Below are 11,818 nucleotides of genomic sequence, written 5' to 3'. Positions count from 1 at the left end.
CTGTTATAGTTTTTATTGTTTTTAGCTTTTGCTAAACTCTGAAGGACTTTGGTCGTGTTAATCAAACTCTCTTGAGTTATAACAGCTTATTTCTGGCAATTTTCTTAATTTATATCCAAACAAAACAACACACATTAAATACATGTATAATGTGGAAGTATAAAGTATGAAAAGTTCAGCTTTCCTACCTCCCATGCTGTTGCGGTCGTGGCTCAGCCTCCAGTCAGAACTCAGGARCTGCTGCTCCAACTCCAGGTGGTTGAACAGGTGGATCTGAGCGGGGCGGAGCCTGCTAAAGCGTGACGTCACTGATAATCACGCTGCCTCGCCTCACGGTATTTGAGAGAAAATGTATAATAAAACATAAAAAAAACCTCATAGAAGGGACTTGTTGGTCCTGTTTTTCCTCAGCTGAAGACGTGCTGCTGCCTGGCAGAAGGTGGAAACAAAACAGACAAACTGGATCAGCGGTTAAAAAAAAGTTTTACTGAAATAACCGGTTTAACCATTTCAAAGTAAATGTATATAGATGAGTGAGCGTTAAACACGCATCATGAAGGCATTAATAACTGGGTCATGATTTCCTCAAAAGCTGGAAAATCAACATGTGCTTCARTTTCATGCAACACCGCAGCTGTGAAAAATTATAACAATATAATAAACAATAGAATAGCTAACAAGTAGTCTACTATAATTTCAGGAAGTCATTAAGAATATACTAGACTGTGCAAATATTTTAAGCATGATTGGTGAGTAAAACTGTTTTTTCCTGTGTCTGTTAGCAAAATATCTCATGAACCACTGGGCCGATTTTAACAAAACTTGCAGGAATTAACCATTTGATTTACACCTACAATTGATTAACTTTTTGAGTCAACACGCTTCAAGGTGGCTGTTCCAGGCTAACTGAACTTTAAAACACAAAAATGACCATACCTTGATCAGTTTTACAGATAAGAAGCTAAGGTTTGGTGTGGTATTTGCTGAGACTAAACATTAGCAAATGTGATGAGTGCTAATAGATTGCTTTGGGCGTTTTTTATTTGTTTTTAACATTTGTTTTAGCTGTTAGAGTTGACCTTGATTGTCTGTTAGCAAAATATCTCATGAACCACTTGATGGATTTGAATGAAACTTTTGGAAATAATCACTGGGTTATACAAATACAAACTTTTATCTTTTGGACTTGATCTAACTTAATATGACTGCTACAGCTAATCTGGATTAGCCAACACAAAAATTGATTAATCTCAGTCAGTTTTACAGATTTTGTGCTAAGATTTAAGACGGTCATAGCAGGGAGTAATATTCAAAACATGCATGCACAAGATTGTGCATAATATCTTTAAGGTGCTCCCAAAGTAGCTATAATGTTGTCATTTCCCAACATAGCATGATTTTAGTCTAAAACTTTGGGAAGAAAGGCGGCAGGTGATTTGCAAGATGCAGGCGATAAAAGGGAGATATAGTAAAAGCAAAGATGGCGTATGATGAGTTGCATGAGGTATGCATTTGAAAAAAGAGGATTGAAAGTCAACTGTTGAAAGACAGTTCAGGTGAAAGAGAGGGAGGCAGTTTTAGGGAAGACGTAGAGAGAACATGGAGGGATGAGGAGAGAAGATGCAGAGGACAGAGTGAGATGGACAAGGAGGACTCCTGAAGAGGGAACAGCCAAAAGAAGAAAAATAAGCTACACTTTAAAGTAATTGCTCACAGCATATTTAAAGCCAAACAGCTATTTAAAAAGTTAACATGAGTATTAATAACATTTGTATAGTTTTGAGGGTAAATTTATTCTGTTTAACACCGATGCTTGTTTTTCATTACGATGTCTGAACTGAGGTACTTTTTTTATTCAAATGTGTGATTATATATTTCTTATGTACTGTGATTAAGCTCTGATTAAATAGAAGTGTGTGCTCAGTTCTGAGTGACTCGTGATATGGGTCACAGGCTGTACCTTTTAAGGGACAGATTAGTTAAAACAGGACTTGAACACAACAGACAAACAGTTATTTAATCAGATGTCAGAACTTGTGTTYATACTTGGCAGGAAGGGCCTTCCATATCAGAGACGTCTTTTGCCTCAGAAGAGGTGGTTTCGTCAGAAGATTGTGTAAAAGAGCTATAAGAACTGAATTCAGCTCAGTATTTGGCCTTATTCATTTGTAATTAAACGTTCAAGTCTGAAATCGGACTCTTTTTTTCCCCCATTACCTATAAAAAACACAGTTTTCTTACTGTTATGGTGATGTTTATTTAGCAAAGACAGAAATACGTGGTCCAAGAATGAAGGTACTCCGTGGGATGATCAGCTGAGTTTTATTGCAACAACAGGAAACACAGAGAAACACCTGGCCTGTCTCTGTGCCTCTGCTTCTCTCTGTCACTGTCTCTCCACACTACCGTTGAATATTGTCTCGAGAGGCCTCATATATATATTAATAAACACCATAATGCCATCTTAGCAAGATTTGATACAAGGTCAATGGAAAACACAAAGATAAACACAAGTGATATCTAAGAACGACTGTTGTTAGCARATCTTGTTCTGACKTTAATCATTCTRTCTGCAGATGAACAGCATGTCATGMAAACCTARRTCATTAAAGGATGTCATGAATTACTTGCTTAAACATAAAAGGATTAGTTCTATTACACTTACAATTTAATCATTGATTGTATGGACACACGCATGTAATGTACAAAATRAAACCAGATCTGAAGCAGCATTCACCAGGATTTGTTCAATCCAATTACTGCAGAGCTTTAACCGTTTAAGAGCTCAGGTGCCCTGAAAACAAAGGGCAAAWGCTCTTACAAGTCGAATCAGGTTTTTAATCAGTGAAACAAACCCTGCCTGCTAAAACACTCTGAAAGAGTCGCATATTCTGCATGTTTTTATTTTCTTTTTTCCATTATAGTGATCAGTCAAACTTATCTGCAGGCTTTATGTTAACTTGGTGCGCATAAACACAGCAAGTATTGTAGTTTTTGTTGCAGAGATGATAAGGTAACACAAAGGTAATAATCGCACCTTAACATGTTGAAGTTCCAAAGCAGAGGTTCTTCAAACTGCGGTCCCAGGACCCCCAGGGGTCGGCAAGCTGTGTGGCATGGGGGTCCTCAAACAATTGCAATAAATTCCTAAATTTGTCATTTCATTTYACAAAATGCAAATACGGGGAACTATGCACTAGTAAAAATCAACCAAAAAATGTATTATCCCCATGGCATGAAAGAATTAAAGGGTMATTTTTAAATCAGCATGAGGTTTATGAGGAAGKATGTATGTTTCTCTCCTGTAAGCGGACCCCAGACCAAAAAAGTATGAGAACATATTTGATCCATGTATCAATCAACAATATTTAAATAATTCACTTTTATGATTTATCAGAACTTAACACTTTGAGGGTGGACAAAAAAAAGAGTGATGTGACTAAAAAAACAGACAAAAATGTGACAAAAATGCAACAAGACAGTTAAATATGACAAGTCAACAACTCTAAACCAAAGYTTGACAACATGTCCAGACAGCCATATAGCCGGAGCTGATGTAACTTTATGTCTGTACAAATAGGATCATCTCACTCTGTTGCTGCACAGCAGCAGTCTCCTGTAAGACAAGAATAAACCATCTGTTAAACCATTTGACTTATTTTCTTCTTAAATAAATAAATACACTCACCAAGTTTTAGAGTTGATGACTTGAGGTCAGAGGTCATAAAGGGAGCGAGTCCTTACAATTTAAAGGAACTATCATCAGCAGTGTGGTCATGTGGTTTCCAGCTCAGCCGAAACAAATCCTTTCCCACAGCAGGTTAATGAACGCAACGAGCACAAAAACATCATCTAACCTCACGCACATCCTGAGCTTCAGAGGCCGACATTCYCGCGACATCGCAAACTGAAGGTGGAACGACATAACCAATTCATCCTAAAGATAAMGATGTCATTGCAAAGTCTGAAATCAAACACAAAAAGCTTATCCTGAGCTACAACAAATGGTGCAGTAGTTTTCCAGATTTAATCATATGCAAGTCTGAAATGCAGGTACACACTCAGTGTAAACAAAGCRCTCAGTTGAAGCTGCTGAAAACCATGCAGAAGCTTATTCTATTTCTTTAACACAAATGATTAAATGATCTTTAACTACTTGACCATGATCACAAATAAGTATACAGGACAAAGATTTGTACTTTGTGAGTCTTTATTTATCTTATACTCATTTACAAAATCACAYACAGATGGACTGTAAAGACATTTTTACAAAACCTTAACACARTTGCAATTAGTCACTCACTTCTCACTGATTTTCTGTTCAGAAATCTACTTCAATTTACTCACGGTACAGTACAAAGCAGTGCAAAAATACTCAAAGTAAAAAAATATAAAAGTATTTTCTTTCAATTTTTTTTGTATTTGGAAAAAAGTTGAAGAAAGTGTCAATAATGCTGATTAGAATACACATAAAATGAAGCACGTTGGCTGTGATTTTACCTGAAGCTGTTTTGTTGCTAAAAAAGTCTTATTTTAAAATGTTGAATTAATCAAAATCCCTGAGCAGCACTGATTAGTTTTTTTTTTTTTTTTTTAGGAAAGAGGCAAATAGAGACGCTGCAGACACCAGGGAGCAATGCAGATTTTTCTGTTCATTTTTTCTGTTTTTGGCCCATTTAAAGCTTTGAGTGGTTTTCCCGGAAGCACCGACCTTCAGGAACGAAGGCGTGGTTTGACAGCAGCTGAAGTCAAAGGTCTCGCTCTCGAGTCAGTCGGTGTGGGATCGTTTGACACTTCAACAACGATGAAACCTGAGCAGCTCCTTGTGTTTTAACAATCGCCGCTGACGTCCTTTATCTTCTCTTCGTGCAGAAAGGTGACGGAAAATTAGTCCAGGCTCAAATGTCTGCAAAGTTCACCTTTAGACAAGAACTGCCGTGCAGTTCTGAACTCGTGGGGCAGTTTTTTTCTTAAGCAGAGAGGTGTGGAAAAATAAAAAGTCTTCATCAGATCTTTTCCACGTAGTTACCGGGAAAGAGACCTTCTTTTCCTCGAATCCTGCCCGTCCACCAGCCCGATGGATCTGCAGAGAAAAACATAAATAAACAGTCATCAACCCAAAATATTATTCCTATTTTCATCTCCACTCCATGCGCAACATCGTTTGCTTTCGTCCGCGCACCTTCTCTGACGAGATCGAACACGTCGTTGGCCTCGAAGCTGATCTCGTCGGTGTCCTGGCCGACGTACTGATACAAGGCCCGGCAGCAGGGACCCTGAGGCCGCGGCTGAGGTTTAGGAGCAGGAGGAGGCCGATTGCTGACGCTCCGTCTCCTCTGCATCCTGTCACAGTCAAGACACAGAGAGCTGAAATGTGCTGCGGACTGACAGAACTGAAAGGTTTTTGTGACACAGCTAATTTCTTGAAGCACAGCTTTGCCTCTTCTTGGAGCCTTTTAATTTCTTTTAAAGGGATCCCCGATTAGTTGTGACATTAGACTTTATTTGATAAACATATATTTTAGCTGTAAAATAATGACTGTAAAAATACTTTTGGCTGTTTAGTTTTGTAAATTTTAAAAAATATATTTTAACACAGACAGAGCCATTTTATTTGCACACAAAGCATTGTGGGTAAATGATGACATGGATAGGTCCTCGGTGCGAGGCTGCTAGCGAGCTATATCCACCCTGAAGGTTAATCTTGGACAATATCTGATGATCGACTCTTATAAATGAAACCAGAGAGCGTTGACAGAGAGGAGAAGGTAGAAATGACTCAGTCTGTAACTGAAAATATAGATGGAGGACAACAGAGCTGCTTCATGGAAGAAGAACCTCAGCTTAACCTGTTAGCCTTTGTGCTAGCGCTGACACTATATTGCCTTAAATGTATTAGCTCAGCGCTAGCGCAAAAAACAAACTAAACTGAGGTCCTCCATCTATATTTTCAGTTCCAGGCTGAGTCATTTCTACTTTCTCCTCTCTGTCAACGCTCTCTGGTTTCATTTAAAAGAGTCGATCATCAGATATTGTCCAAGATTAACCTTCAGGGTGGATATAGTTCGCTAACAGCCTCACACCGATGACCTATACACGTCATCATTTACACAGAATGCTTTGTGTGTATATAAAATGGCCCCGCCCGTGTAATATATTTTTAAAGTTTTAGTTTAAAAATTATAAAAACTGAACATCCTACATTATTTTTACAGTCTTTATTTTACAGTTAAAATATATGTTTATTAAATAAAGTCTAATGTTACAACTAATCGGGGATCCCTTTAAAGGGCAATGATAGGAATATTTACACCTACAATGTGTTTACCTGAGTGTGTGAACAACTGGATTGATTATAGTCACTTGTACCTGATCAATATGTGTGTGAAAATTCTGCAATGTGCTTTCAGAAAGCAACAGTTCAACATTTTTGCTGACTTCATACAGGGATTGAAATACGGAGCCTCACCCAAACAAGCCCTAACGATTCTTCAGAACCTGTTTGAACTGTTTCCAGTGAGTAAATAATCTCTGCCCATTCTGTCAGCAAACCTTTGCCCCCACTTTTTTTTTTCCTATATATGACAAGTCTTCAGTTTTTCTTACCCGGACATGCCTTGATCAGGCACATTGAGAAAGTCCAGGTTGCGCTGGTTCTGCTGGTTGTGGGCTGGAGTTCTGGAGGTCTTTTGTGAGCCCAGTTTGGGCAGGGCGGCGTTGGGCGGCCGGTTCTGTTTGTGTGTAGACGAGTATGTGATTTCTGACTGTTGGGGAGGATGGACTCTGGAAAACTTGGCTGCTCCGTTCTGGTGCGCTGTGGGGAGAAACATTAGAAATAAAAATCTGGAAATGACATCTGGACATTACCATGGAGCAAAAACTTAGATAAAATAATCATCATTTAACCTGCAGCTCATTCAAAAACATTACATTTGAAACCTGCTTCAGCTTGCTTGCTCTCTTTTTGTCTTCTTTTGCTACTTTTGGTTTTTTAGCTAGCATCTTTTCCTTTTAATTTTTACCAGATATTTAGCTGGGTTTAGCTTTTAGCCATTGTTCTGTGACTTTAAGTTTTTAGCTAGAATTTAGCTAGTTTCAGATTTCATTTAGCATTTCTTCCTTTTAACTTTTAGCAGGCATTTAGCTGTTTGTAGCTTTTAGCCACTTTTCTGTAACTTTAGGATTTGTAGCATGTCTTTTGCTACTTGTAACAAGTGATTTGCTACTTTAAGATAGCATTTAGCTATTTTTTGCTTTGATTAGCCATTTTTCACTTTGAGCTTTTTGCCAGCATTTTTGCTACCTTTAAGTGTTGTTTTGCTATTCTTAGTATTAGGCATTGTTCTGCTACTTTAGTTTTTAAGATAGACTTTTGCTATTGTTTTGCTACTTTAAGCGAGTATGCAGCTACTTTTAGCTTTTAGTTATCCTTGATCCACTTTAAGCTTTTCACTAGCATTTTGCTACCTCTAGCTCTTGAGTGTTTTTAGCCATTGTTTTGCTAATTTAAGATTTTAGCTACCCTGTATTTTGCTATCTTTAGCTATTATTCAGATTTTAGTTAGACTTTTTTTGTTTGAGCTTTTTCTAATGTACTACTATTAGCTGGTATTTACCGGTAGCTACTTTTAGCTTTTTATTTAATTTAATTTATTTATTTAGAAGGGACAATGCATATTAACTGACATTTCTGTAAATGTGCCAGAGTTAGCCAAAGGCTATTTTTCATCTGTTGTCCCTGGACGTGATTAAAAACAATAAAGGTTATACAAAACTAAGTTAAAATGACTCGGCAACATACAATTTGTCAATAATACAATAAAATACAATCAATACAAATCATTAAAAAAAGACATTGCACATAAATTTTATACAAAGTATAAGAAGCATTAAAACAAATTTAAACCTTCATCAAGATGGCAAGATGGATTTAGTTATCCTTTATTTTCCGCTTTAAGCTTTTAGCTAGCATTTTGCTACTTTTAGCTCTTGAGTGTTGTTTTGCCATTTTTGACTTAGCCACCATTCTTCTACTTTAAACATTTTTTTTACGTTTAGCACGTAGCAGTGGCAGAGCCTTGTAACTTCATATTGATTCAGCTAAGATTATAAACATGACTGATAAAGTCATTAACAATAAAAAATAGGCTATTAGCAATAATTTCAAATTATATTAGATTTTTAGAGATTGTCCCACATCAGTAAACAAGCATAACATTCTGTAAATATTGTATTTATTTAAATGGAAATAAGAGTTCAAGCATCGGAGCATCATACCTCTGCTGGGTACATGGTTTCTTCCTCCACCTCGAGAGTCAAACACAGACTTCTTGGTTGGCTCTGGGGAAATAAAAGTGTATTTAAAGGATTTGAAAACAAAACACCCTTCCCACTTCATGGTCAGTTATAATCTGCACAGATTAGCATTGCTCTTCCTGTGTTTCTCACTTACTTGAGGACTTGGGTAGACCGTCTCCTATTGTGACTGTGAGGGTCTTCCCTCCAGGTTTGAACTGGGCCAGATTCCCCTGACCCCTCTGGAACACCACCACCCTGGAGCTGCCTCCTCCCCAACCCTCCTTCTTCACTCTAAACTCCAGCCTGAGAAAAAGCAAAGCGCGTCAGCGAACCCTTGCTCTCTGGTTCTTCCGGGTCAGTGTCGGTTTTCGTGTTACCTGTCAGCGAAGGCGATCGTCAGTTTTCTCTTGGTCACTTCCTCGTAGCGTTTCGAGAGCAAACTGAGGAACTCTGTCTTGAAGTTGGACTCCAGCAGGCTGTCATACTGGGCCTCGTGGAGGATGAAGAAATCATCTTGTCTCGTACTGAAATAAACCAAACACGGCTTCAGAATACAACAGAAACAGGAAGCGGTAACTCAGCAAGAATTTGCAGCCAGCCCAGTTTAAGATGGCTGCGACAGCTAATCGACCTCCGCCAACAGAAAAATCTTTACAACCCAGCTGGTTTTACAAATGTTGAGCTTAAATTTAACAGTTTATAAAATTGTTTGTGTTTTAGCTCACATAATGTAAGTAACAGTCACGTGAAACTTGTGAGAAAATGTCTCACAACAACATTTCAAAGAACAAATTCTGTGAACTCTGTAACAGTAGAAATGTGTGAACATCCTGTGTTTATTCTCACCACCACAGCTAGTTCTCATGCGGTGGTTAATGACACAGTTGCGCTCTTGAGCTATATTTTGTCAGTGACAAACGTTATCGCATTAAGTCACGCTGCTCGTGGAAACCGAAGCCTCACCTGAGCGAGACGCCGGAGATGTTTCCAAAGTCTAGTTTACGTTTCAGCACCTCTTTGATCAGCCCTTTCTCAGGTCCCTTCTTCACTTTCTCTCGACCAATCAGGTAGATGCCCTTAGGGGTCAAGATCAAGTCTCTCTTGATAGACTGTGCGGTGTGGGATAAAGGAAGTGAGAAATGTAGACAAAAAAAGGGAAGGAAGACGTGCGGGGATGAGTATTTTTGTTTTCATCTTGTTCCACTTGTCATTAGTTCTTAAAACAGTGACTCAAAAAAGTTCCTCACTTTGAATCTGCGGTCAAACTTGTTCACCGAATCAGCGAAGTCAACGCGCTCCCTCTTGGCCAGAAACTGCCGCAGCTCGGGTCTTTGCTCCAAGCCGAGGTAATCTCCAACAAAGTTTCTGTTGAGACTGTTCGACCTCCGCTCCTTGGAGTTGTACAGGATGTCCGAGGCTGAGCGTCACGAGGAGAGATGAGCATTTTTAAAATCATCACGAGTGCAAAAATAAGAAAAAGAGACCAGCAGGGTTTTAGGAGAATCTCTGTTGGTCTCACTCACCCTCTTCTCTCATTTGCTCATACTTCTTCCTGGCGTTGTATCTTCTCCAGGCCTTTTGAATAAGTCTGGCGAATGTGTCGAACTTTCTTTCCCTCATCTCCTCAAGAAGAAACAGCTAAAATAAAAATTAAAAAATTAAAAAACAGCATGTTGAAAGGAACRTGTTTAACCAGATTCAAGGGGTTAAACAATAATCTCTCATATATGAGAATATTTATTTATAACTTTTAAAAATGAGGTTTTATCAACTCATCAAAGCGTGATACATTATATTAAAACCCACTGAATGTCTGACCCTGAACGCCTCTGTTGACCACTAACATACAAGCAAATAAGGAAGTCCTTATTCAGAAAATTTGCACAGCAGCGTTTCCCTACCTTGGTCGTCGCTGATCTCTTCTGCATGTTTTAGATGTTTATATGATTTCAAAGTCAGGAATAGTTTRTTTTAATTACGATTTGAATAAAATATGTTGGAGCAGTGAGACCTGAGAACCAAGACTGCGCATCACTGTTGTAAGCTGTTCTTATACTGTAAATAATTTTAATATAATAAGAAATTAGTTCCTGTGATTCTGTTTTATGATTTTGTGATGTCCTACTACAGTATGTCCTKCATGACTCAGCAAAAACATCAAATACCTCAGTGTCTGTAAAACTAACTGAGTTWTGGAGAGCCGGTTGAGGCAGATGGCYGCCTGTCCTGAGCCTGGTTCTGCTGGAGGTTTCTTCTTGATYAGCAGGGAGTTTTTCCTCTCCACCGTTTGCTCAGGATGGGAGACTGTGATGAAGTGATTCAACACAATCTGCTGGTTTCTTCTTTAGATTGTTCTTTTTATGTACAGTGCCCTGAGACAACGTATGTTGTGACTTGGCACTATATAAATAAACTGAATTGAATTGAATTATTAAAATTAATCCATCCAGTGATCATGAGATATTTTGCTAACAGACAGACTACAGTAGTTTGGAGGTGACGTTTTAAAAACAGACCTTGTGTTGGTAATGACTCAACATCCAACATGTCAACCCTTAGCCTTAGGTCAAAYTGAGAGAATTATGGCCATTTTTGTGTTTGCTTACTTTGCTTAGCTGAATGAGGTTCAATATATAAATAAATTATACATAAMTGTGTCAAATATGTCAAATCTACCCACACAGAAGACAGGCGTGGGCCACATCTAGTATCAAAYTGGCACTGCTGGCTGACTGATGACATGGCAAGTGGTTTGTCAACTGGAGGTGGGCCAGGTCTGGCAATAATGACATTGTTTTAAGATGGCATGCTACAACTGGCCCAGTTGCGGTTTGGTATATGTGGCCCAAATCTGTCAATGCCACAACTGGGCCAGCTGTGGTTTGGTTTATGTGGGCCAAACCTTTCAATGCCACAACTGGGCCAGTTGTTGTTTGGTTTATGTGGCCCAAATCTAACATTGTCACAAATAACTCAGTTGTGGTTTGGTTTATGTGGCCCAAACCTTTCAAGGCCACAACTGGGCCAGTTGTTGTTTGGTTTATGTGGCCCAAATCTAACATTGTCACAAATAACCCAGTTGTGGTTTGGTTTATGTGGCCCAAATCTGTCAATGCCACAACTGGGCCAGTTGTGATTTGGTTTATGTGGGCCAAATCTTTCAATGCCACAACTGGGCCAGTTGTGGTTTGGTTTATGTGGCCCAAACCTTTCAATGCCACAACTGGGCCAGTTGTTGTTTGGTTTATGTGGCCCAAATCTAACATTGACACAAATAACCCAGTTGTGGTTTGGTTTATGTGGCCCAAACCTTTCAATGCCACAACTGGGCCAGTTGTTATTTGGTTTATGTGGCCCAAATCTAACATTGTCACAAATAACCCAGTTGTGGTTTGGTTTATGTGGCTCAAATCTGTCAATGCCACAACTGGGCCAGTTGTGATTTGGTTTATGTGGGCCAAATCTTTCAATGCCACAAATGGGCCAGTTGTGGTTTGGTTTATGTGGCCCAAATCTTTCA

General features: G+C 38.8%; 2 protein-coding genes across 2 annotated transcripts in view; both read right to left on the bottom strand.

Annotated features, from left to right (window-relative positions):
- The window catches only part of acer1 (alkaline ceramidase 1), a 9,744-nt gene extending 9,480 nt beyond the window's left edge, over positions 1-264 (bottom strand). Inside the window, exon 1 of the mRNA XM_014007373.1 lies at positions 189-264. Within this exon, the coding sequence (XP_013862827.1) occupies positions 189-195 (7 nt within the window). The 5' untranslated portion in view covers positions 196-264. The remainder of the gene's footprint in view (positions 1-188) is intronic.
- Positions 265-4,192: 3,928 nt separating this feature from the next.
- The window catches only part of myo1f (myosin IF), a gene marked incomplete at its 5' end in the record, with an annotated part of 28,907 nt that continues 21,281 nt past the window's right edge, over positions 4,193-11,818 (bottom strand). The window contains 9 exon segments of the mRNA XM_014007361.1: positions 4,193-5,083; positions 5,183-5,343; positions 6,607-6,814; positions 8,278-8,340; positions 8,453-8,601; positions 8,676-8,822; positions 9,262-9,407; positions 9,546-9,715; positions 9,822-9,936. Of these exon segments, the coding sequence (XP_013862815.1) occupies positions 5,007-5,083; positions 5,183-5,343; positions 6,607-6,814; positions 8,278-8,340; positions 8,453-8,601; positions 8,676-8,822; positions 9,262-9,407; positions 9,546-9,715; positions 9,822-9,936 (1,236 nt within the window). The 3' untranslated portion in view covers positions 4,193-5,006.

This window comes from Austrofundulus limnaeus, unplaced genomic scaffold (assembly GCF_001266775.1).
Source record: "Austrofundulus limnaeus strain Quisiro unplaced genomic scaffold, Austrofundulus_limnaeus-1.0 Scaffold41, whole genome shotgun sequence".
Lineage (NCBI taxonomy): Eukaryota > Metazoa > Chordata > Actinopteri > Cyprinodontiformes > Rivulidae > Austrofundulus > Austrofundulus limnaeus.
Note: the sequence above shows the minus strand (reverse complement) of the source record. Positions and strands in the feature narration are given on the sequence as shown.